The sequence below is a fragment of the Clinocottus analis genome, unplaced genomic scaffold, assembly GCF_023055335.1.
Source record: "Clinocottus analis isolate CAN_PGR_092001 unplaced genomic scaffold, fCliAna1.0.p SCAF_4, whole genome shotgun sequence".
In the NCBI taxonomy this organism is placed as follows: domain Eukaryota; kingdom Metazoa; phylum Chordata; class Actinopteri; order Perciformes; family Cottidae; genus Clinocottus; species Clinocottus analis.
Genome location: NW_027176153.1, coordinates 14,618,023 through 14,642,363, shown reverse-complemented (window position 1 = coordinate 14,642,363; position 24,341 = coordinate 14,618,023). Strand labels below are relative to the sequence as shown.

The following is a 24,341-nucleotide window of genomic DNA, read 5'->3' as shown; positions in this document are numbered from 1 at the left end:
TCTCATCTGTGTGTGTAAACTCCATGTATTTGCTGTGTCTAAGTTGATTAATTGTCATTTTATTTTATTGTTAAATCCTTTAAACCTTTTTTTGTGTTTTTTTTATTTATTTTATTTATTACATTACAGAAACATTTGTTTGTATAACCTTGTTTGTTTTAACATTGCTTTTGGAAATGATTGTAGATAACATTAACTCACTGGTAGGTGACACATATAATGCTTATTAGTTTTTGTTTTAATGCTTTGTCAAGACAAAATAATGTGCTGCAGAGCCATTTGAAATCACAACACACGTTGTACCAACGTTGTTTCATCAGTGTCGTAAACGTCACAGCTGAGTAATAGACGGCGTGCGCCGATCTTAGATGAATGTCGGCTGCAAGCCCACCGCAACAGCCGTAGCTCAGCCTCTCCATCACTGTACCTTCAGAGATTTTACAGATTGATATCTTTCCTCCGCCCCATCCTTGAGGGTCAGGGAGGGGCGACAGAGAAAGAGGAGGTCACCTGGGGTGCGGCAAAACAAATCAAGCTCTTCTGAACAAAATGTCAGCGTGTGTGTGAGTGAGACCAACATGGCCAAAATGCGACACAATGAACAACTCTTTTACGGCCTTTAACCGCCGCCTCCCAGGTGATCTGTCATCACTCTGTCGGGCAGTTTAAAAATGAAGTGGATGGTTGAAACTGCCGCTGATTTCAGTGCTCTGGAGCAATTATGATTCATGTTCACTTGTTTTCTTCTTTGTTTTGTTTTGGCTCTCTCTTAACACAATTGTCACTAATCTTTTACTGCATGAGATAGTAGTCATTAATATATGCCAAACACTGTAAATGTTTGTGCTCATTATGATGTTTTAAATCATTTGAAAGGCTTTATGTGTCGATCTATGGATAATGTCGAGCTATCAGAAAATAGTGTGATATTTTTTAACAAGTTGATATCTAATTTGCATTCAATCGGCTTCATTAAATGCTGTGTGTGTGTGTGTTCTCTGGATCCAAAGACAGCTGTTTTTTTTTCACACTGCACCAGATTCGGGTTTTCAAGTCTCTCTCCTCTTTTTTATTTTTTACTCAGAGCTTTCGTGTACCTGAGCAACCTGCTGTACCCTGTGCCACTGGTGCACCGTGTTGCCATAGTAACAGAGAAGGGCGAGGTGCGTGGTTTCCTGCGCGTGGGGGTCCAGGCAATAGCTGGTGAGTAATTAATGAGATTAATGAGCGAGGCTGTTAAGATCTTGATGCACAGGCTCCATCCTGCTCATCAGTCATATTGTTGTCTTGTGGCACAGGCTGTTTCTTTTAGTTATTTGACAAGCTTAGTGTAGCAGTTAATAAAAACATACTTATTGCCACTTACTGTGTATACATTCAATATATTTAATGCAAATCCAATAGCTAAATAAATAGTTCTAACTTTTATTTTGATTTCACTGTGAGAACATTTTGAAAATGTTCTCACGGTGAAATCTTGTGGCAGAGACTCTGTGTTTTCCTTCTGATGTGCTTTGACAGCTTAAGTCCTGATAAAAGTATGGTTTGTTTCTTTGTAGCCGATGAGGAGGCCCCAGACTACGGGTCAGGAGTTAGACAGTCAGGAACCGCCAAGATTTCCTTCGATGATGAGTATTTCAAGAAGGTAAGCCCCGAGTCCCATGAAGGTGGTTTTAAACTTTAAACACGTTTTGCTCTGTGTGAGAGAGTTGGTGTGTAATATTGGGTTAAAAAGTGAAGTCGGGCGTTGTTTTTTCATTGGAGTTTTATACTGTTTATTCTATTTATTAAAAACAAATATACATACAAAATGCATTAATCCTTAATTCATCCAATGTCGCACAATAATATTTTAATGCAATTACAGAAGAAGATCAGTTTATCTCCCTTTTTTTTAGCTACGAGCTATATACTAATGTCTTCCTGCTCTTGCATCTATCTCCTTTTAAACCAATCAGAATGACTTTCCTTCCACGGTTATGACTCGCTCTGGATTGTCCATGGAAGAGCTGCGCATTGTGGAGGGTCAGGGCCAGAGTTCAGAGGTCACCACACCCCCAGAGGAGCTGAACAGAATCAATGACATGGGTATGGCTGCCAGACCTTCACCTCTCCGCTCGTAAATTTAGACCTCTCAGCCCGATGCGACACACACTCGGCAGATGGTCCTGTTGACGCAAAGGAGGGCTTCAATTGCATAGTCATGGAAATAAGACTAGTGCCTTTTTTATGACTTTGTGAATGAAGGTTTCTACAAATCACAAGCTTGACAAGATGCAGAAACCAGTCTGATTGTAAAACACAACCACAGGTGCAGCTCATTTTTTAATTAATCTCAGCTCAAGTCCTCCTAACCTTCCCCTGTGTTTTCTTCAGACCTTAAGCTTGATAACATCGGAGACAACAAGCTGAGTGGTGATGGTCTGGCAGGCCAGCTGGAGGTGGGAAGCATCTTTACCTTCCGTGTTACTGTGCTCCAGGCCAATGGCGTCCCGCCAGAGTATGCAGATATCTTCTGCCAATTCAAGTAAGTTCAGAATCCTCAAAAATAGTTTATGGATACTAAATCACAATATCAAAGCTATGCACTTAAAAACAGCTTTACTGAGGTAGGATTTGATAAATAGCAATAGTATTACTGATTACTATAAATACGAAGTAATTCTCTGACTTTGTAGGTTAGAAATTAACTCCAAGTTTTAGCACAATCTTAAAAGTTGATGACATTCAAATGTCTTTTGTACCAGAGGCAAACACCCTAATTGCATTTTAACACATTAAAATGATACACTGACACTCATTCATGTTTCTTTCCATAGTTTCATGCATCGTCATGACGAGGCTTTTTCCACTGAGCCTCTGAAGAACACTGGCAAAGGAGCTCCTCTGGGCTTTTACCACGTCCAGAACGTGAGGACACACACACACACACACACACACACACACACACACACACACACACACACACACACAAATTATAGCTTAACAACTCTATTTAATTAATTTTCTATTTAATTAATTTTGACGCTCCCTTTTTTGACTGTTGGTGCAGATTTCCGTTGAGGTCACGGAGTCCTTCATTGAGTACATCAAGAGCAAGCCCATTGTGTTTGAAGTGTTCGGCCACTACCAGCAGCACCCACTGCACTTTCATGGCCAGGACCTGATGAGGTTGGTGTGGTTATGAAAGACATGCTTCTGTAGAGATTCATCTAAATTACTTTTAATATGTGTTTATTGCTGTAATTATTTACATTTACACCAGATAGATTTAGTAAGCATTGGTTTTTAAATTGTAAGTTAATTTCACATTTATTTTTAACAGTCCTCCAACACCGTCGAGGAAATACTACCCTATTCCCATGCCTCTGTCTAGACCAGGTACGGATTTTAATATCATCACACCATATACTGTAACTGCAATATGTTCTGCACCCATCACCCTCATTTCAGCATATTTCTTCTGTGTGTAATGTTTATATCAGCATGCCTCATATTTCCTTCCACTTTTTCATTTCTCGCTTCCTTTGGATTTTTTTGTCTCTTATTTAATCACTCTCACACCATCCATAATCCTCTTATCCAACTCCATCCTCCCTCTTCCACATTTCCCTTTTCACACGTCCCCTCCAATATTTCTCACCATTCGTACGATATTATACATTGAAACCCTAGACCATACCCGTAAGATAGAGTTGGTCCGCTACCTGATGAGTGGCTATGTGAACGGAAAAGTTCTGGACACGCTGTCCGAGCATGCCAACGCCCTGGCCTCCTCTGCCGTGGCCAGTCTGGAGGATGAGGCTGACCAGCTCTCTCACTACATCTTTCTCCCAGTGCCCAATGACCCTGTGCTAATTGTGCCCAGGCACCATGGTTGGTACAGCGGACACTGTAGTAGCTCAGGCATTAGATGCACGTGTGTTGTAGTGATTAGACTAGTGCTCTGCTCATGTGGTACTGTGTGACTGCAGGCAGTAGCACCACATAGCTCTGCAGTGGTTATCTGTGCTGCACCTCGCTGCAGGTCTATTTAGGTCCAGTCAGCTCAGTCCCACCCTCCCCTGTCCCTTACAAACTGGCCTCTGCTGACACCTCCAGGTAAATCTGCTGCATATGCTGAATCTTAAGCCAAATAATACAAAATGCATTCATCATAATCATAGAGGATTACTGACATACAGTAACATTCACAGCATAAATCAGAATGCGGAAGCTTAAGCCTTTACAGGTTCAGCTGTAGTCCAATTACGATAGTTCCCATGTTCATTTCAACTATATGGAACACAAATGAATGTAGCTGTGTGCCTCAGAGATTAGCCGGTTTCAACGGGAACATAATCCTGACGTGTCAGGCAGCAGGGTGTGGTGTAATCTGTGATTTAGCTCTTCATAGCATCTCAATGTGTGTAATTGTTGGGTTTGAAATGTAATATGTTTTATGGCTTGTTTTTTGTGTCCCGCTTATGTCAGTAATAATGGACTTCATGATGAACACGTCCTTTAAGTATTGGTGTTAAAGAGTATGTGTGGGCTGATTGCTCAGTCCAGGGTCAGCGGTGTGTTCACATCACATCCATCTTCCATTTAGTAATGCAATTAATATAGTTAATATCTATCACTTCTTTTCATTCATCTCCTCTGAAATTCATATAGAGCTGATGTGTGTGTGTGTGTGTGTATTTCAGTTCCAGCTACCAAGTTGAACACCATCACCAAGTCCAACCTGGGTCAATGCGTCAGCAAGTACGACCTGCTGGTCTGGTTTGAGATCAGCGAACTGGAGCCCACCGGAGAGTGAGTGGCGACACTTTTTTGTTATATTCACACAGTCTCATTTCAAAAAGACACATGTCTTGTTGTTTCAACTTAAAACAGTTTTTGTGTGATACCGCACAATAAATGTATGCTTCAGAAAAAGTAAACAAGACATTATAATTTGTGAGTATGAGACATCAGACGTATGACCATCCTCCTTCCACAGGTACATCCCAGCTGTAGTGGATCACAGTGGAGGGCTGCCTTGCAACGGCACCTACCTACTGCACCAGGTACTGGACATCTACACAATTCCTACTAATTGCAGACACTGATCACACATTTGATAAAAGCCAATTAAAAAAATAAAAGGGAACGTCATATGGTCTTTCTTGTAAATTCAATTTTTTTTCACCAAAAACATTGAGAAGCTTAATTTAGTTCTAGCTCTGTCTACTCTGATCCTAAACTCCTGTCATGTGTGCTGAAGGGCATCCAGCGGAGGATCACTGTGACTCTCATCCATGAGAAGGGAAGCGAGCTCCACTGGAAGGACGTCCGCGAGCTTGTAGTGGGTGAGCATCGGGTATCACTCGCTCAGCAAACATGCACCAGAGACGCCGAACACTGTGGTTTCACAGTAGGAGAAGAGCTGTTGCTGCACCATTGTTTCCTCATTCATACCGCAGATTCAGTTGATACCCTGACCATATGGTCCAACATCTTCTATTGTCTCTCAGGAAGTTTTGTTTGTGAGGCAGGAGTAGAAATATTTCCCTCATAATTCCAGTCTGGGTAATTGTGTCTGTGTCGCCTCAGACCGCCTCTCCCTTTAAGTAATTTATACTGTTGCTGATGGACCAAATAATTACATTTCACATATTACACTTTATGCGGCTGACATTTCTCTCCAGAGATGCTTGTGAGTAAACAGCCATGTGTGTCTTGACACTGTGACAACATGGCTATTAAACTACTCTGTGGCTAAGTTCTTATACAGGACATTTTGATGTTGACGTTGTGCTGCCGTGTCCCACCAGGTCGGGTCAGGAGCAAGACTGAAGTGGACGAAAGCGCCGCTGATGCTGTCTTGTCCCTCAACATCATTTCTGCCAAGAACATCAAGTCGTCCCACAACTCCAACAGGTACTGACTGTACCTGATAAACCACATATATTCATGGGACACAACGTTTCACGGTTTATTGATGTATTTGTGCTAAGAGAGGGTTTGTTGTTGACATTCTCCTCGGTAGTCCAAGCCTAACCATAAACACCTATTTTTTTTTGGAATACAGCAAATATCAACTTTGTTATTATGTCAATTTTTACATTATTGCCACGTGTTGTTGTCAGTTACAGTTACAGGCAACATCGATGTATGCGTCAGTGGAATCATTGCATGACCATTTCCATTTTTACTGCTGTTAATTTTCCTGTTAATTTGCTTCCTTGTCTCTGTTGCCTGACTCTCTGTGCTTCTCTCTTTTTGTCTGTGCACTCTCTCCTCTTGCTGCGTCTGGACTCTTGATTGTGCTCAGGCTTTCTATTGATAAGGATATTGATAGGTATCTGTAACCAGAGAACATAAGGCTCCTTCTATGAAAGATTGTTATGCTTCTCTTTAGTCCTATAGATTCATAGAAATAAGCTCTCCACTCTTTGTGTTGGCATGTTGCATTAGGTCTGCCTTTATTCCCGTCAATATTTAGCATCTGAAAGAACGATGCTCATTCCAACTTATTTATGAACAAGTAAAGGCAATCTTACATGCAAATGCAAAACCCTTTTTTGTAATAGTTTGTGTCACAGTATGTTGCTGTTGTGTGGCACCCAGATTCCAAATGAATGCTTTCTTCTCAGCTGTTGTTCACTGAGTGAGTCATAGCTCAATAACAACCAAGGCCATTGAGGCACCAACAGGGCAGCTCTGGCTCTCAGTCTGTAGGCAGGAGTGCCCCCTGCTGCCAAAGACAGGAACAGTGCAACCCTTTGAAAGAGCCTCACAAACAGCCATTTCTGTTCAACAATTTGCTGTTAAATGGCAGTAAAAAAATAAGGTTCACACGAACAGCTCACTGCACTCTCCACTTTGCTGACACTGTTAGCTGCTGTGTTTCTGATCAAGTTGTGTCTATTGTCGAGCTCTCACATCAATGTGCTTCCTCACATCTTGTCGTGACTCAGGATATTTGTGAGGGTCACTTCAGCCACTGCAAAATTTATATCGTCATAGTCTTATTCATCACATAAATGACAGAATGATATCTGACACACTAAGTGATTATTCACAAAATGTGTCTAGTTTGTTGCTTTGTAGTTAAAGACTAGATCCTACACACACTGTAGTTAAAGCAGTGTCTAGCGCTGTACAGAAGATAACACTAAGCAAGTTAATTTATCTGTCATTTTGTTCATGAGTGAAGATTCTTTTGTTTTTTCCCCTTCAGGACTTTTTACCGCTTCGAGGCAGTATGGGACAGCTCGCTGCACAACTCCCTCCTGCTCAACCGAGTCACTCCCTATGGAGAGAAGATCTACATGACCCTGTCTGCATATTTGGAGGTCAGTCATTGCTCTTCGGAGTTTTACCTTTACCTCTCTTTAGTCAACATAGCTCACATGTTTACTTTGTCTCCTCTTCACAGCTGGACCATTGTATCCAGCCTGCTATTATTACCAAAGACATCTGCATGGTCTTCTACTCCCGAGACGCGAAGATCTCTCCTCCACGTTCCCTCAGGAACCTCTTTGGGAGTGGATACTCTAAAACCCCTGACTGGTGAGACTTCAGACTGCCATACTGTGACAGCTGGATCATGTCATATCCAGTACTCTTAAAATGGAATTTCTTCTGCTTCATTACAGCAATCGAGTCACTGGTATTTACGAGCTGAGCTTGTGCAAGATGTCTGACTCTGGAAGCCCAGGTGAGCAGAGCAAATCAAGAGCTGTTTTAAGACAGGCCGTCGGTTTATCAAGATTCCTCTGAGAGCTCTGTCCTGATGTGTAATTTTGTCCTGAACAGGGATGCAGCGGAGGAGGAGAAAGATTCTGGACACATCGGTGGCTTATGTGCGTGGGGAAGAAAACCTGGCCGGCTGGAGGCCCAGAGGAGACAGTCTCATCCAGGAGCACCAATGGGAGCTGGAGAAAATGGAGCAGCTACATGAGGTGGGTCACTCTCCTTTCAATCTTTTACCTTTTTTTCTTACAAAGTGTCATCATAACTTGTACCTAACCCTGTCGTTCATCCAGGTGGAAAAGACCCGTCACCTGCTACTGCTGAAGGAGAAGCTGGGAGACGACGCTCCCCTGGGAACGGCTCCCACCACCAAGTCCCTGAGCGAGTTGCTTTCCCCCAGCATGAGTACTGGCAGCCTGTCCACCTCCACCTCCATCTCCTCGCAGATCTCCAGCACCACCTTTGAAAGCGCCATCACGCCCAGCGAGAGCAGCGGTTATGACTCGGCCGACATCGAGAGCCTGGTGGATCGTGAGAAGGAGCTGGCCACTAAGGTGAGCGTAACTTCAGCATTATGGGATACTTTATTCTCTGCTGCATGGTTATGAACAGTTATTAAGGTGCCTCTCCACCTCTGCTGTGAAATGATCAGTCTAATTTTTGTTTTTTCTTGTAGTGCCTGCGCCTTCTGACACATACCTTCAACAGTGAATATAACCAACTGGTCAACAGTATTAGTGACTGCAAAGTGAGTAGTAATGGAAAGAAACTCTAAACTTTAAAAGTAGTTCATTAGTGCACACTGTCTGGTATCAATTGATATTAGTGCTCATCATCTGCAGAGATGTAGCAATATAACTACTTTTTGTCCTTTTTAATAGTTACTTACTAGTAACAGCACTGCACTCTCCAATAATCTATGTTTATCCTCTGGCAGTGTTTTTTTGGGAAAAATGAACCAGTGTGTTGTTTTTTTTCCCCCCGCAGCTGTCTGACATCTCACCAATGGGTCGTGACCCATCAGTGACCAGCTTCAGCAGTGCCACGCTCACCCCCTCCTCCACCTGCCCTTCTCTGTCTGACTCCCGCTGTGGCTCCATAGACCAGAAGTAAAACTTCTATTTAATACATATTTTATGTCTACATATAATCAGTGTCTATGTAGAATATTGGAAGCTCACTTCCATATTTCAAAACACTATTCATTATTGTAGATTGAGTGTATTGGCTGTCAACATGATGCTAACTTGTTGTACTTTCTTTCCTCAGGACCCCAGAGAACAGCTCCCGTGCCTCCAGTCCCTCCTGCTCAGACTATGAAAACTTCCCCATGGTTCCGACTCTGGAGACCTCCTACCTTGCACGGGCTGGAAAGAACGAGTTCCTCAACTTGGTGCCTGATATTGAAGAAATGAGGCCAGGGTGAGTGCTGACATGTTGGCTTTTACGCTGTCGCAGCAATGCAAGTTTAAAAAGTCAATACAAGATGTTTCCCAAACAAAAGTAGATAATCTTGTTTTCCAGTCCAAGCAGAAATTATGTGAATTGATTTATGAATCTGTGTGTTTTCAACTGGAAGCGGTCCTAATTTTAGTTCGCTGAAAAACATTCACTCCCTTACAAAAAAATGTTTTGCTCTTTTTCAGATCGGTAGTTTCTAAGAAAGGTGTCCTGAGCTTCATGGAGCCGCGCTCCAACTCGTGGGTGAAGCACTTTGTGGTTGTGCGCCGGCCCTACGTTTTCATCTACAACAGCGACAAGGACCCGGTGGAGCGGGGTGTCCTCAATCTCTCCACAGCACAGGTGGAATACAGTGAAGACCAGCAGGCCATGCTCAAGGTGGAGTTTTAATTCATTCAGTGCATTCCCGCTAATTCATCCAAATCAAATTGTTACTTTCAACAGATGAATAACTGACCACTAGCAGAGTACCTGTTTATCCCTCGATAGGAGAAAACACTCGACTTTCACAAAAATGTGAAAAAAATAAGATGAGCAACTTTCAAAAACTGTTCTCTTTTCTTTTCAGACTCCCAACACATTTGCTGTGTGCACAAAACATCGAGGAATCCTGCTGCAGGCCAACAATGAGAAAGACATGAACGACTGGCTGTATGCTTTTAACCCTCTGCTAGCAGGAACGATAAGGTATGCACACGCACTTCTTTCAGGGTGCTTTCACAAGCCAACATTTAGTCATTTTTAATAGAGCTCTAGTGTGGAACACAAGAGGTCAAGGACCTTTTTGCCCAGTGCGGTTCGATTGCAGTGAGAACATAATCTTACTCAATTGTAAGAAGTGAACCAAAACACAGAGAATTGTAGGCTGCCTGCGCAGGCCTTAGTTGAGATGCACACAGATAAACGGCAGGTTAACATGAGTGGGAGGGAACCCAGAATCCCCACTTACTAGATTATGCAGTAGTGAGATATTGATTTATCCTATTTTGTAAGTTCTCTTCGGCCAAGATTTTAATCAAGTCCTCAGTAATGGTGACATTTATGAAGTAATTTCAAGTGAACTGGAGGAGAAAGGATTCAGGCTCACAGTAGAGTGCAGAGAGACCCTCAGCGAAGTGTGTTTTTATTTGGTTCGCTTTTTAATCGTGCACGTGGAAACAGAACCAGGCTTGATAGAAAACCAAACAAAAGTATTAATTTGACTCTGATTCGGACTAGTGGAGTGGACTGTGGCTTGTGAAAACGCCCTCACACTACACTTAACAGGAGGCAACTCTTCAGACGGCATTGTCTTATGGTCACAACATAAACTCCTGTTCCCGCAGATCTAAGCTGGCGAGGAGGCGCGGTGGCCCAATGAAGAACTGAGTGGCCTGATTGGCACACAGGAAACCACGGCTTCCATTCTCTCTGGCAAGCCTTTTGAACATACAAAGTGTTAACACTTATTAATCATTGTGATTCTTGACAGTTTTCTCTTGTAAGTAGACTTGTGGCTTGAGTCTCCTTTCATGCGACTAAAAGTTTCAGTTCCAGAGAGATTTGCCTCCCCCTCGCCCTCCAACAACCCTCTGTCAACTTAGCTTTCCTCTTCTCTATTTCTCTTCCCCTTCTCTTCTTCCTCCTCCTCCTTGGCTTTTTGTTTTTATGACACTGTTTCGATCTATTTTTGTTCCGCTTTGTCGTCATTCCCCAGCTCCCTAACTAGTAGCATGTTGTAATAGTCTACTTGTGTGTGCACGATTCTTCAGAACTGTTCTTTCTGGACACTAATTTTCAGTTTGCCAATCATCTGTAAAGAAATTGTCTCTATCAGTGTTATTTGTTTCCCGAGACGTGTTTGATTTTAATTTTTGGTCTTTGGTTTTGTTTTGTTTTTTTAATTAAGACGCCTGCATGCTAACTGCAGCAGTCCTCAGGAGATGACCAGGTTTGCTTCCTCAAAAAAAAACCTAAAACAAATCAGATAACTTACAGTTGAAACCATGAAGGGAAAATATACAAACGCAAGGCTACTTTAGGATCTTTTGCTGCTAATGAATTTATAGTTTCTTCTTCTCTTCACGAGATCAGGCCACCGCCTCTCGCTCCCCTCCGTCGTCTCCTAAACGACGTTAGGAAACTAAATGTTAAGTCTGAAAAACGTGTTTAGATCACGTTGCTCAGTCCGTGCACATTCACCAACGCCAACCCGATAGTGCCGTCAGTCAAGCGATTACTTACAATCATGCATTTGTGTCAACATCCAAAATACATCAGATTTCATCAGTGAAAATGTGACACTGGATTGATGCTGCAGGAGTAGATATTTATCCCTGTCCTTTTACTATTTCAACTAGAGAACAAACACGGTTTCGAAGAGGAAGAGGAGGAGAAGGTAGTAGAAGGACAGAATATGCTTTGTACATAGTGTCTGTTCTGAGATCAGTGTGGTAGTTGACTCTCATTTAAAACATTCCTCTCAGCTCCTCGAGCAGTTTGTCTTACACTAACATGTTGAGTCTGATTATTTTAGTTCAGCCGTCACATTCTTGTGATTCCGAAGACAAAACATAACTTGGTGAAATGAAAGGAAGCAGTGAGAATTGTTTGACGTTGCGACGCTCTAACCTTGACGCCAGTACATAATTGATGAAGCTGCTAGCACACAGCTTGCAGGGCAGACGATGAATAGTCGACCACATGACTCCCGTCACCATCATGACAGCGCTGGGTGAAATCTCTAAAGAAGTACTTATTATTCAGCAGCACCACCGGTTACCATTTATTATTTTCGATTTGTGTTCTTGAATTGAAACTCATCTAACTCTCATTGGATTGACATTTCTTTTTTAATTATTAACATCGTTTTTTTCTATTATGCTTTTGATCACTCCACATAGAAGTTTTGTAAGAAATGCAACGGGGCATTTATTTCTTAAGTTGTATCCAGCTATATTGGGGTTTAACCTTACTTTGCACATTAACACATATCTATAGCAAGACGAGGGCTGATCACACATGTTTGGGTCATGATTATTTATGATTATCAACAACACTGATAAGAGCCCATATCAAGGCGACACTGGAAGTCATATTAAAGGGATGACATACACACAAAGGTTATATTTCTGATATTGTTTATGAAAATATTTGCGCTGTGCTTCGTGCTACAGATGCTACATTGGACTCCTGCTAAATTATACCTCTGTTTCTTAAAATGCTAGACATGTGACGAGCACAGATGGGCATTCAGAAAGTGCTGGCCAACCAACCAGTAGTATGCCCACTCTATCATATGAGAGGAACATTAGGGCTGAAGGTTTTGAAACAGAGGTAGCCAATGCCTGTTACAGATATTAGTGCAATTATTGAGCACATATAAAGACATGAAAAATATGCCTCAGAAGTCGGAATGAGTGAATATTGTGGCGCGTCACTGCCCTTGGGTCAGCCAACCTGCTGGTCAGAGAAACTGAAACTTGCTGAATTGTTTCTGAGAAAATATTTTGTCTGTCACGAGAAAAAAAAATAATAATAATAATGAAAAGCTATCTATGCACTGATCAAGGCTCTCAGTGCAACGTACCTCACTTCCACCTCAGTGTATTGTGTGAGATGCGTATCAATATGAAGACATGTCAGAGCAAACATTTTCACGTCACTGACTAATTTGCAGAGGTATATTATTTGGGATTGTGTATTTATTGTTTGCAATGTACATATTAGTTTGCAGCTCTTTGCACATATTAATAAAACGTTCAACTAACTGATCAAATAAAGTCTGTGCGGTTTAGTTGTTCTACTCAGAGTGAACCAAATGATGGTGTGGCAGCCTCTCCCAGTCTGAACTGGGAGAGCGTTGAATGTACTATGAAGATGTGTGTTTTTCCATCGTTTAATAAAAAAAGGAGAAAATGTAACCCACTGCATCTTTTTCAGGGCAGGTGAGTTACATTAGTTCCTCTTTATTAGAAAGTGGTTTGAGTGAAAGTCTGCTTTTGATTTGAAGAATATTTACTCACTACTCATGCTAGCCAGCCACTAACAAAATTAGGGTGGTTTTTAACTCATTCATTTTTTTTCTAATATCAGGGAATATAATATGAAGTAGCTAGTGACATCTGAAATGACAGTATACTATTGTTGTACCGGTGTCTTTCTTCACCTCAACGCTTTGATTTTCTTTCCGTTGATGCCTTTAAAAACAAAACTAGCCATGATAGTTTCCATCTTCCCCTCTGACAATTAATATCAGTTCACTGCGTTCCCTTTGGATTTGTCCACCAAACGAAAAAAAGACAAACCACAACATTAACACTGTACATTATTTGTCAGACTGGTTTCATTTTCATACTTATTTTGTAAATATCTGTGTTGTATGGAGCTTGAATTAAAATGTAAATATGTTTACTGTATTTGTAATAATTATAATCCATTCGCTGTATAGCATAGATGTGTCATGCAGATATCCTAATTCTGTGTATGGTAATCTTGCACCATTGAACTGTTTAGTGAATGAGGCAAAAATAAAAGTGCAAACTGTGCATTAGCAAAACAAGGTCAGCCTGTCTGTCGACTCCTTTGTGCAGTTTAACTCCCATCATCTTGTGTGTTTTACGTCCTAAGACTTCCTGATACCTGTGTGCTGCCCAGGCACGTCTCTACCAGGAAAACAAGAAACCGATTAGATGTTGGAAATGAGTCCTTGATTCTCATGCATGTAAAGACGTTCTGACATTAATATGGTTTAGTACAGTCATTTTCCTGTGATCTGCCACAGACTTCCATGAGGAGAGGAAGAAATGAGGCATGGTGGAAGGTTGAGCTGTATTAAATCACATTCAGCATGGACAGCAGACTGGCACTCCCGTATAAATCAAGATTATAACTAGGAAAGATAAATGAATGAATGAATGAAATGAATGAATGAATGAAAAGTACTTTATCAATCTCTAAGGAGAAATTTTTTGTCGTACTAGCAGCATCCCAATGCCGTAAACTAAGTTAAACACACAGATGATAAAATAAAATAAATAATAACAGGAACAGCGGGTAACAGATGTATGCATAAGTAAGAAATAAGTATAAACATATATATACACATACATGCAAGCAAGCGGAATGGATACATATATATATATATACATACACCCGCACACATATACATACACACATACATACATATCTACATATGCATATATACACACATACATACATATACACATACACATACATATACATATATACAAACATATACATATACATACATACATACATACATACACATACCTACACATACACACCCACCCGTGGCCCACGCACATACATGTACACATATATACATACATATCTATATACATACACACACATACACACATACATACATACACATACATACATATGCATGCATGCATGCATGCATACATACATACATACATACATACACACATGTACACATACATATACACATACACATGTGCAAAACATACACAACAAGCAAAACACAGCAGTGTATTCGGAGGATAAATTAGTGTATTCAGTGTATTCAGTGTATTCAGAGGTTTGATTTAAATTAAATGTAAACTGAAATGTGCAAAAAGTGCAAAATGCAAAATATATGTATGCAGCATACATAACATATATACATCAGTATATCTATATACATGTACAGTGTACAGTGTGACTTAGTCCACGGATCTGGACTCAAGGGATTTATTGTATAGCCTTATGGCCGAGGGTAGGAATGCCTTCCTGTAGCGGTCCTTGTGGCAGCGGAGCGTGATGATAAATGACATGACATTGGGCCTTTTTGCATTTCATGACTCATGTTAGGGCCGATCTCATAATCTATTCTTAATTACAACATTGTGCACTTATTTATGTCTGTTATACCGAATAACTTAATACTTCCTTTCTATGGAAATGGAAGTGGTTTAAAAAACTCATAATTTACAGACTTGCTTTGTAATTAACTCATACATTTGTAATGTTTAAATAAATAAAAAACAGTTAAATGTTTAATTTAGTACTGAAAATGTCAGTGGTGAAAGAATCCTTAACTTGGCAGAAAGCACCAATACAACAGTGTATTCATATTACACAAGTTAAATATTAAAAGCAAAATGTATTTCAATTGTCAGTTCTGCTGAAATCTGTCTAAGTGATTATGTTTATCATTATTGGATTGTGAATAATAATGTGTATAAGTAGCATTCTACCGTGAGGGGTTGTGAAACAATTCATGGGAGAGGAAAGAGTTCTGCTGCACATTTTCATAGTCATTTTCTTTTTACTAATATATATATATATACTAATACATTTTATTTGTATTGCACTTCATAATTTAGCAATCTCAAAGTGCTACAGAGCAGAATAAAACAAGAACATTTTTAAGATATATTTAAAAGCAGAGCCTATAAAAGATATTTTAGCAGTATGCTTTCTTAAAAAGGTGAGTTTTCTCCATATATAATATTTTCTTTTTATCATGAAATATTAGTCAAATTTACTTCAGATTTTTTTTGCCATGAAATATCTCCTTTGTGGCATTGCTTACAACCAAGTCATAGACATCTTCAATGTGACAAGAGGCTTCAAGTTAACACAGGTTTTATCCTGAGCAATACATGGTATTTTACACAGTATACATCTAAAAACTAAAATATTAATAGCGAGTATGCTTTTTTCCTCTTAAAGTACAACTACTTAAAATGCTTACTTTAGCAGACGTTAAGTATTTAAAAGAAAGCTGTCTTGTGTATATTTACTCAGTACATAAGATTTGTCATGAAATTAAACAGGGGGGAGGGGTACTATGACGTAATGTTATAGACGGCTGAAAGGGCCAATAGGAGAACGGATACATCTGCTCACGCTTCTGGACCAATGAGAACGAGGGAACGACATCGCTTCAGTTTACTGGCCGTCGTCTGATTGGTCAATCCATGGGCCACTCTTTGTGGGAGTACGTGAGCCTCTCCTCGCTCCGTTCACGTTGAGGAAAGAACAAGGAAGTAAAAAACGAGCGAGGAGGAAATATCCCGTGAAGCGAAGCCCGTCAGTCATTTGAACACTGTCACTTTTCCAAATACCTTATCCGCTTCGCACCATGGCTAAGTAAGTTCTCCAGTTAGTTTGTACTTATTCAAAGAGTCGTTAACGTGGGTAGGAAGCTGTGTATACGTGTAATTAAATGATTGTAACGTCAGACTTTGTAACCTTTAGTCGTTTCATTTGTTCAGAGCAATCTTCTGGATGTGTTAGTGTGCATTAAACTCGTTCGCTAACCATCTTCAAGTGTTAACTAAAAGCGTATGTCAAATGTAGAGTATGGAGTGAAGATACATCACAAATAAGATATAACATAATATGTTGTGTGATTGTAGACAGTTTGAATATGACCTTGTGTTGATGCTCAATCCCAGTAACTGTGATGTGTCCTCTTGTCCTCGCAGGGCAGACATTGCACTCATTGGTTTGGCTGTCATGGGCCAAAACCTCATCATGAACATGAATGACCACGGCTTTGTGGTAAGATGATCGCTTCAATCCCAAGACTTCTGGCAATAAAACTTGTTCCACTCTTCTTTTTTTTATTGTCCCCTTGTTTTTTTCACCCAGTAATCACCAAACCTCTCCAACAGGTCTGTGCTTACAACCGAACCGTGTCCAAGGTGCACGACTTCCTGAAGAATGAGGCGAAGGGCTCCAAGGTGATTGGAGCCGAGTCCCTGGAGGACATGGTGTCCAAGCTGAAGAAGCCCAGAAGGATCGTCCTGCTGGTCAAGGCTGGACAGGCGGTGGACGACTTTGTCGACAAACTGGTTAGTAGTTCATTGTGAACTGTGCTCCAATCACTTGTGGAAAATTGAGTCCTTCCTAGTGACATTAGTTGGCTTTGTGCTGCATTTGTTCTTCTTCAGGTGCCTCTACTTGAAGCCGGGGATATCATCATTGACGGGGGCAACTCTGAATACAGAGACACAACAGTAAGTCGTGGAGAGAAAAAAACTCTTTGGCAGTAAATCTTCATTTTTGTTTGTCGAAATTCTCACGATATTTGTGTTTCTGATGTACAGCGGCGGTGCAAGAGTCTGAAAGAGAAGGGCTTGCTGTTCGTCGGCAGCGGAGTCAGTGGTGGAGAGGAAGGAGCTCGTTATGGACCCTCACTCATGCCGGGAGGACATAAAGAGGCCTGGTGAGTCCTCACAAACTGCTCACACTTTCAGATGCATGCTAGATGTTGGATGTAGGGCACATGAATGTTAAAATACACAGTGACACCTGAGAAAGCTGGAGACATGTGGGACTTGTGCTGAAACAGTGAATATCTCTGAGAAGATTCAATCCTCCATTTTAATAAGTTAATCAATTAAAACGCTTGCTGCTGTTTTATTTTCCAAGGCCACACATTAAAGAAATCTTCCAGAGCATCGCTGCCAAGGTCGGAACAGGAGAACCGTGTTGTGACTGGGTGAGTTCTGTTCAATGTGAACGTTTACTATACCTATCGTCGTGTCAAGTCGTCTCACACAACTCTGATTGGCTTGCTTGTGCAGGTCGGAGATGAGGGTGCAGGTCATTTTGTGAAAATGGTCCATAATGGCATCGAGTATGGCGACATGCAGCTGATTTGTGAGGCCTACCACCTCATGAAGGATGTTCTGAGTATGGACCATGATGAGATGGCACAGGTGAACTTTAAGATTTTTCTCTTCATTCGTATTATTTTGTGGCATGCGAGTTCTATATCACCAAATGAAAAACAAAAAAAAGTGTGGCTGACTTTTTCATCACACTGTGGTTGAATCACTCAGGCTTTCGAAAGCTGGAACAAGACCGAGTTGGACTCCTTCCTGATTGAGATCACGGCGAACATCTTTAAATACAAAGACTCTGATGGGAAACATCTGTTGCCCAAGATCCGCGACAGTGCTGGACAGAAAGGCACAGGGAAGTGGACGGCCATCTCAGCCCTGGAATACGGCACACCCGTAACTCTGATTGGTAAGAGAAAGAAAGGAGATTGTAGACGAGGAAGTATCGGGTTTCCTTCTCTTATCTTTCAATGCTGCCTTCTTTCAGTAAACTCTGTTTGCCATGATGACTTGACAAACTACATTACGTCACATGTGTTAAGATTTTAACACCAATTCAACAAATTGAATGGCAGTAGGCCAAATGATCAGAGTTTTTTGAGCTAATGTTTAGCTTTACTGACACACTGCGTGGACAGTGAGCTTCTTCCAGAGAACTTGATCGATATGTGGCTGCCACTAAGAAGATTGGCAGCTTTTCTAGTGGCCTGCTCATCTCTGGTGACATAAGGAGGCTTTGTGATACTTTGCAGCTTTGGTCTTTGCTCTGACTGTAGGGCAGTCGTAAACAGCCGTGTACGAAATAAAGGTCAGGGAGTTTAATGATCCAGTACAAAACATGTCTTTATATCAGCTCAAGCCCTTCCAAACAAACATTGTTTGTGAATGGAACTTATCAGAAACCTTTAGTAAAAGTTCAATCACGCAGATATTTTTAAACAGAAATTTACCCCTCACTAAACCCCTGCAACCATAGTAGCAACCATTTGTTTCCTCAATCCCTGTCAGTACCGTAGATCCTGTTATGATGGAGAGAGATAGACGAGCCCAGCTCTCACACAATGAAACCTTTTGTAAAGCCTCTGAGTGCAGCGGTCTGACAAGCCGCGACAGTGTGCATGGACGGCTCCCTGACCCCGACAGGGAAAACATTCCTCACCAGGATAGTTCCCTCACTCAACACATTTTCTCTCCATCTGTCTCTGCCTGTCGGTTGCATCATTGTCGTTTTTTGGCAAGTCATGCTTACCCAACAGTTGCTTCCTCCTCTCTGGAAACTGTGGTAATGTAATTGACATTTTACTGTGGCAACTGGCTCTCCTTTTTCTTTTCTTTTCTCGTGAATCTTTAATGCTGAGTCATGCTGATCCTTGGGTATTGTTTGTATGTTAGCATGGTGTTCCTGCAGCACAGCTGTGGCGATGGCCTCGGCTGGCATAACCTATGTAATCACGTGTTCTAAAGGGTTTCAGAAAATCCAAATGACTGTTTACCGAGCTCTGTTTTCAAGTGAGACTCCATTAACATGACATGTGCGGACTGCAGAGAGCTTACCTTGTTGTCCCTTTCTCTGCCTCTGTCGCCTTTACTCTCCCACCATCCCTCCCTCCCCTGTCTCTTTCCATGTCTGTGTTTCAGGAGAGGCTGTCTTTGCCAGATGCCTGTCCTCTCTAAAGGATGAGAGGGTTGAGGCCAGCCGCAGCCTTTCAGGGCCACAGGGGGTCAAATTCAGCGGTGACAAGGCTGCCTTCCTGGAGGACATCAGAAAGGTAGAACACACAGTGTAGTGTACTTGCCAGTTTTTAAGGTACACCTTGCTAAAAACAAAAAATATATCCTGCCGTCATGACGGTTATAACGTCGAGGTATTTTCTTGGTACAGTTTTCGAGAGAATGTAAGTTTTATCTATGAATGTAAAATGTACTTTATTACATTTGCATTTGCCCAATATTCACTACAGATTGTGTAAAAATATGAGCTTTATATTCTCTCTCCTCTCTCAAGGCTCTCTACGCCTCCAAGATCATTTCCTACGCGCAGGGCTTCATGCTGCTGCGGCAGGCAGCCAAAGAGTTCGACTGGTCCCTCAACTACGGCGCCATCGCTCTGATGTGGAGAGGAGGCTGCATCATCCGAAGGTACATTTAGGCTCAAACCACAAGTTTTGCCTCACTGCAACCTCGTGCAACTTGTATGTCAACAGGTGTCTTTCACACTGATGGTGAAAACTGTGGTTTGGTCGCGTAAGAGAGAGAAACTCAAATGGAGAAGTTGTTTTTTAGATTCAATTCACTTTGTAAAATTTTGCAAAAATACTTTTGATTATTTATTTATTGTAAAGTAATAGGGATAACTCTTTACTAAGTCTTGAGTTGTTTAATGCTGGAGTGAGATATCTAAATGAGAGTAAAATATGACACTTCCTGTAAAATCAAAAAGTGAACAAAGGAGGAAATAATGGTTGCGACACCGGTTTGTTTTGTGTAATCTTGCAAAGACGTTGCGTGAACCCAAATCAAATATAACGGTCAGTGTGACTTGCAGTGTTTAACCTGGCGATACATTGATAAAAAAAAATACATAGTGTGGTTATGTAATGACATGTTCCTTTACTGTGGGCAAAGTCTTTTCCTCTTTCTGTTACTATTGTTGGCTAACGCTGCTCCTTCCCGTCCTCACCAGTGTCTTCTTGGGTGAAATCAAAGAGGCCTTCGACAGAGACGCTGAGCTGCAGAACTTGTTGCTGGACACGTTCTTCAGTAATGCTGTGCAGGACTGCCAGGTATGAGGAGGAAGGAGAAAGTTTTTTCCTCTTTTGCAGAGAAGAGCGTGAACAGCACCACTTATTAGCTTCATCGTCAGTTTTTTGGAAGGTAGTTTTCAAACTAGGGAGTCTGCTGATTTCTTTTTTTTTACATTGTATTGTTATGGAGATGACACAATGGATGTATTCATAGTTTATACATCATTCAAACTGTGTATGAAATGACAATTTGCATCCGACTCGAGGGAACATAAACAAACCCAAATGGAGAAACGCACATGAGGCAGCATGATTATTAACAAGCAGCAATATGTTTTTTTTCTACACTTCATGATCACATTTTCCATCTTCTCCTCCAAAAGTAAATGCTCATAGCGAGTCTGCACAAATACACCTGCACATATTGTCACACTGGGTTTGATCATTCTTGACTATTGTAGAAACTTGGCAGATATATAAACGGCTCGTTCTATAATAATGAAAACACAATAGTTTTTATTTTCAGGTGACATCGGTACATATTAATATTATATGCCATCTCTGACAATAGATTTGCCAAAAATGTAAACACTGGCCCTTAAACACCAAATTGTGTTACCTCCATTTAAAAACTACTGTTGTTAACCTGGTTCATGTCTTTGTTTAGGAGTCATGGCGCAGAACAGTCAGCACTGGAGTCCAGCACGGCATCCCAATGCCCTGTTTCACCACAGCTCTGTCCTTCTATGACGGTTACAGACATGAAAAGCTGCCAGCCAACCTCCTCCAGGTAAGACAACGGTTGATGCTGCAGAGCCCACTGAGCAGATGGCGAGGAAGCACATCGGATTAAAGAGATCACGTGAAGCTGTTGGCGTTGGGATCTTAAGGCTTTAAGAGCCCGACAGTTCTTTAGAGAGACTTAAACCTTTTGGAAACTTTATCACCATATAAATATAGTAAGTTTGTCAGTTTGAATCTTGTATTACACAAAAAAATCAAATATTACTGGATGTGAATGTGAGATTTGATGTCTGTCCACGGCTAATATTGCATACTACTGGACCCAACTGTCTAATACTGTTTGTGCTCATTTATGACCTTACACACAAGGACCTGAAACGGTTGCAGTGCTTCACAATGTAACAAAATATATATATATATTTTATTGACTGTTTTATGCTGTCTTTGCCTGCTGACTTCTTACGAGGAGGTGCAAGTGATCAACAACCACCTCGGTAGCGAAGTGCAAGTGTTTCTGGAAATCAGCGAGGCTAAAAACAATATGAAAGAGGAAAGAAAGAAAGAAATTACCCTTCATTAATCCCCGTGAGAAGTTATTCTCTGCATTTTACCCATCCTTAATTAAGGAGCAGTGTGCTGCTCTGTGAGGCGCCCGGGGAGCAACTGGGGGTTTAGTGTCTGGCTCAAGGACACTTCAACATGCAAACTATGGGGAGACTGGGGATCGAACCGGCTACCTCGTGGTTACAGGACGACTCTCCCCATCCATTAAAGTCACAAGATGAATATGTTTTCTTATCTCCGCCAACATCTCGGCTATAAGAAAGCTTGAAGGGGAGTGAGATTCAACTCTCTTTGTTTAGGAGGGGAGAGGCAGACGCAAGCAATTTGAAGGCCGACAGGTTTAGCAATTTAAATGAATCATTGGTGTCTCTGTGTAGGTGTAAAACATTGTTTATGTTGTTGTTTTAGGCCCAGAGGGACTACTTTGGAGCCCACACATATGAATTGCTGTCAAACCCCGGTCAGTTCATCCACACCAACTGGACCGGCCATGGTGGAAATGTCTCCTCTTCCTCCTACAATGCTTGAGGATCAGCTTCACATCACTCAAAAACCCAAAATGGGATGGACGGACCAGAGAGAGAAGAAAACCTGTTACACATTCCATCTTTACAAACGCCCCCCTCCCCCTCCTCCTTCCCCTCCAAGCAATCACCGTAATACAACTTTTTACTCCTCTCAAAAATGTGTTCTCTGAGTTTTAATTACCAAGAAGTGGAATCCTAAATGATTTATGTCATGAATTCTACACTGTGGGGTTTGGTGTGTATCCTTTGGCTAACGTGCTGGCTATCAGGCTAACGTTCACCAGTCATGTCTGGCTCAGGGTTCACGGCATTAACACTGGATTAAGGTGAACCATTGCACTGTGCTGTATTAGGCTAAATAAAGATTCCAATCCCTTTATAAATAGCTCGTCCATACTCTCTGAGTGCCGTAAACAGGACTGAGATGTGTTTGTGTGCAGCACTAAATCAGTCCTGTTCATCGTCATACACGTCTGAAGTGGATATATATATACACACACACACACACACACACACACACACACAGTGAATACATGGTATGATTAAATAAGCTAATCTTTAATTTTTTTTATCAAAAAAAAAAAAAAATCTCCTTGGAGATTAATAAAGTACTTTTCATTCATTCATTCATTAAATTACTTTTTGGGACAATCATAATCATGGGATACTTACATCCATATGTCTGTATGTGTGTGTGTGTGTGTATAGATGTACCCTTATTGTTAATTATTGTGCGTGTGTGTGTGTGTATATTTTTACTGTGTTGTCCTTTCAGTGATTGTCCAGTAGATGGCCCTAAAACATGACCCATGTTTCTTTATAAACAGTGACAGTAATTCAAAAGTAATTAACTGAAAACTAAAGTTGATGCGAAAAAGCAAACCGGTCACCTTCTTGGTCATGAAGGGATAAGAGGGAGGGAGCACAATAACTTAAGGACACAATCATACATAAATACATACACACACATATATACTCATGCAGAATACAATGGTCCTGTTACTGGAGTGAATTGCTTAACTTTTGATTCAAGTAGATAGTAAACTTCAAGGCTGTAGTATTAGATTGCATGAAATAAATAGACAAACAACTCAACAGCACTACAGTCTTAACAAAAACCAAAGGTTCTAAACATCCCAAAGGTAACAATTATTGCACGACTCTTAGCGAAGATCAATTGTACAGGTTGATGTGTCCTCTCGCTTGTATAAAACAGTCCAACTATAGCACACTGAACTGTCTGCTGCACACACTGACAGATTTCTGAGTGAGTCTACATGAGTGCTTTACAACCTGTGGGTCACAGATGACCCTTTGAAAGGGTCGCAAGATGCAACACAGGAACAATTTCAGTTTTGTTCTGCGTCATTTCTTTGAGCTCTTTTCCTCCTCAGGCCTCAAATAAATATTCAGGTTTTGAGCATAAAATCAGTATAGTTAAAATGTCTGTTGACACGTTTAACATGTCCAGGGTCTTCTAAGCCACTCCTGCTTCATTGAGGCCTGACCTCAACACCGGCCAACATGCAGCCGGGGACCCTAAAAAAAACGTGTCCAGTTGATAACAATAATTTAAGACCTGTAGCCTTGACTTCCATTGTAATGAAAAGCTTTGAGAAATACATGTTATCTGTGCTTAAGGCAGAGGTCAACTTGGTACTTGAGCCTTATCAGTTTGCTTATACGCAGGGGAGAGGTACTGATGACGCTATTAACAGCATCACCCACTCCACTGTCAAGCACTTGGAATGCCCAAAAGCATATGCACGGATTTTACTTATTGATTTTAGCTCTGCTTTTAACACACTTTAACCCCATCTGCTCATCTCTAAACTGAGGCAGATGAGTGTTAACCCTTTTTTAATCAAGTGGTATTTTTCTTTTTTAACCAATCGGAGTCAGCAGGTTCGAGTCAATAACACCGTCTCGGAATGCAAATCAAGCAGCGCAGGTGCCCCACAGGGTTGTGTCAGCTCCCCGGTTCGTTTTACACTTCATAC

General features: G+C 41.2%; 2 protein-coding genes across 9 annotated transcripts in view; both read left to right on the top strand.

The window, feature by feature from the left end:
- kif1b (kinesin family member 1B) overlaps window positions 1–13,723 on the top strand; it is a 58,658-nt gene extending 44,935 nt beyond the window's left edge. For all 8 annotated transcript variants that reach the window (XM_068597350.1, XM_068597348.1, XM_068597354.1 and 5 more), the window contains 22 exons: window positions 1,085–1,203; window positions 1,560–1,645; window positions 1,959–2,088; window positions 2,377–2,527; window positions 2,820–2,910; window positions 3,053–3,171; window positions 3,326–3,381; window positions 4,689–4,797; window positions 4,985–5,051; window positions 5,249–5,333; window positions 5,799–5,904; window positions 7,208–7,322; window positions 7,406–7,539; window positions 7,626–7,687; window positions 7,786–7,931; window positions 8,016–8,276; window positions 8,399–8,470; window positions 8,710–8,831; window positions 8,992–9,144; window positions 9,369–9,561; window positions 9,752–9,870; window positions 10,509–13,723. In XM_068597350.1, the coding sequence (XP_068453451.1) occupies window positions 1,085–1,203; window positions 1,560–1,645; window positions 1,959–2,088; window positions 2,377–2,527; window positions 2,820–2,910; window positions 3,053–3,171; window positions 3,326–3,381; window positions 4,689–4,797; window positions 4,985–5,051; window positions 5,249–5,333; window positions 5,799–5,904; window positions 7,208–7,322; window positions 7,406–7,539; window positions 7,626–7,687; window positions 7,786–7,931; window positions 8,016–8,276; window positions 8,399–8,470; window positions 8,710–8,831; window positions 8,992–9,144; window positions 9,369–9,561; window positions 9,752–9,870; window positions 10,509–10,551 (2,539 nt within the window). In that variant the 3' untranslated portion in view covers window positions 10,552–13,723. The remainder of the gene's footprint in view (window positions 1–1,084; window positions 1,204–1,559; window positions 1,646–1,958; window positions 2,089–2,376; window positions 2,528–2,819; window positions 2,911–3,052; window positions 3,172–3,325; window positions 3,382–4,688; window positions 4,798–4,984; window positions 5,052–5,248; window positions 5,334–5,798; window positions 5,905–7,207; window positions 7,323–7,405; window positions 7,540–7,625; window positions 7,688–7,785; window positions 7,932–8,015; window positions 8,277–8,398; window positions 8,471–8,709; window positions 8,832–8,991; window positions 9,145–9,368; window positions 9,562–9,751; window positions 9,871–10,508) is intronic.
- A 2,420-nt stretch (window positions 13,724–16,143) lies between these two features.
- Window positions 16,144–22,724, top strand: pgd (phosphogluconate dehydrogenase). The gene is made up of 13 exons (XM_068597502.1): window positions 16,144–16,281; window positions 16,620–16,695; window positions 16,809–16,988; window positions 17,088–17,153; window positions 17,244–17,362; window positions 17,569–17,638; window positions 17,724–17,858; window positions 17,982–18,171; window positions 19,401–19,531; window positions 19,768–19,901; window positions 20,446–20,545; window positions 21,174–21,296; window positions 22,223–22,724. Exons 1-13 carry the CDS (start codon window positions 16,274–16,276, stop codon window positions 22,340–22,342), a joined length of 1,452 nt encoding a protein of 483 aa, XP_068453603.1. The 5' UTR covers window positions 16,144–16,273; the 3' UTR covers window positions 22,343–22,724.
- The last annotated feature ends 1,617 nt before the right edge of the window (window positions 22,725–24,341 follow it).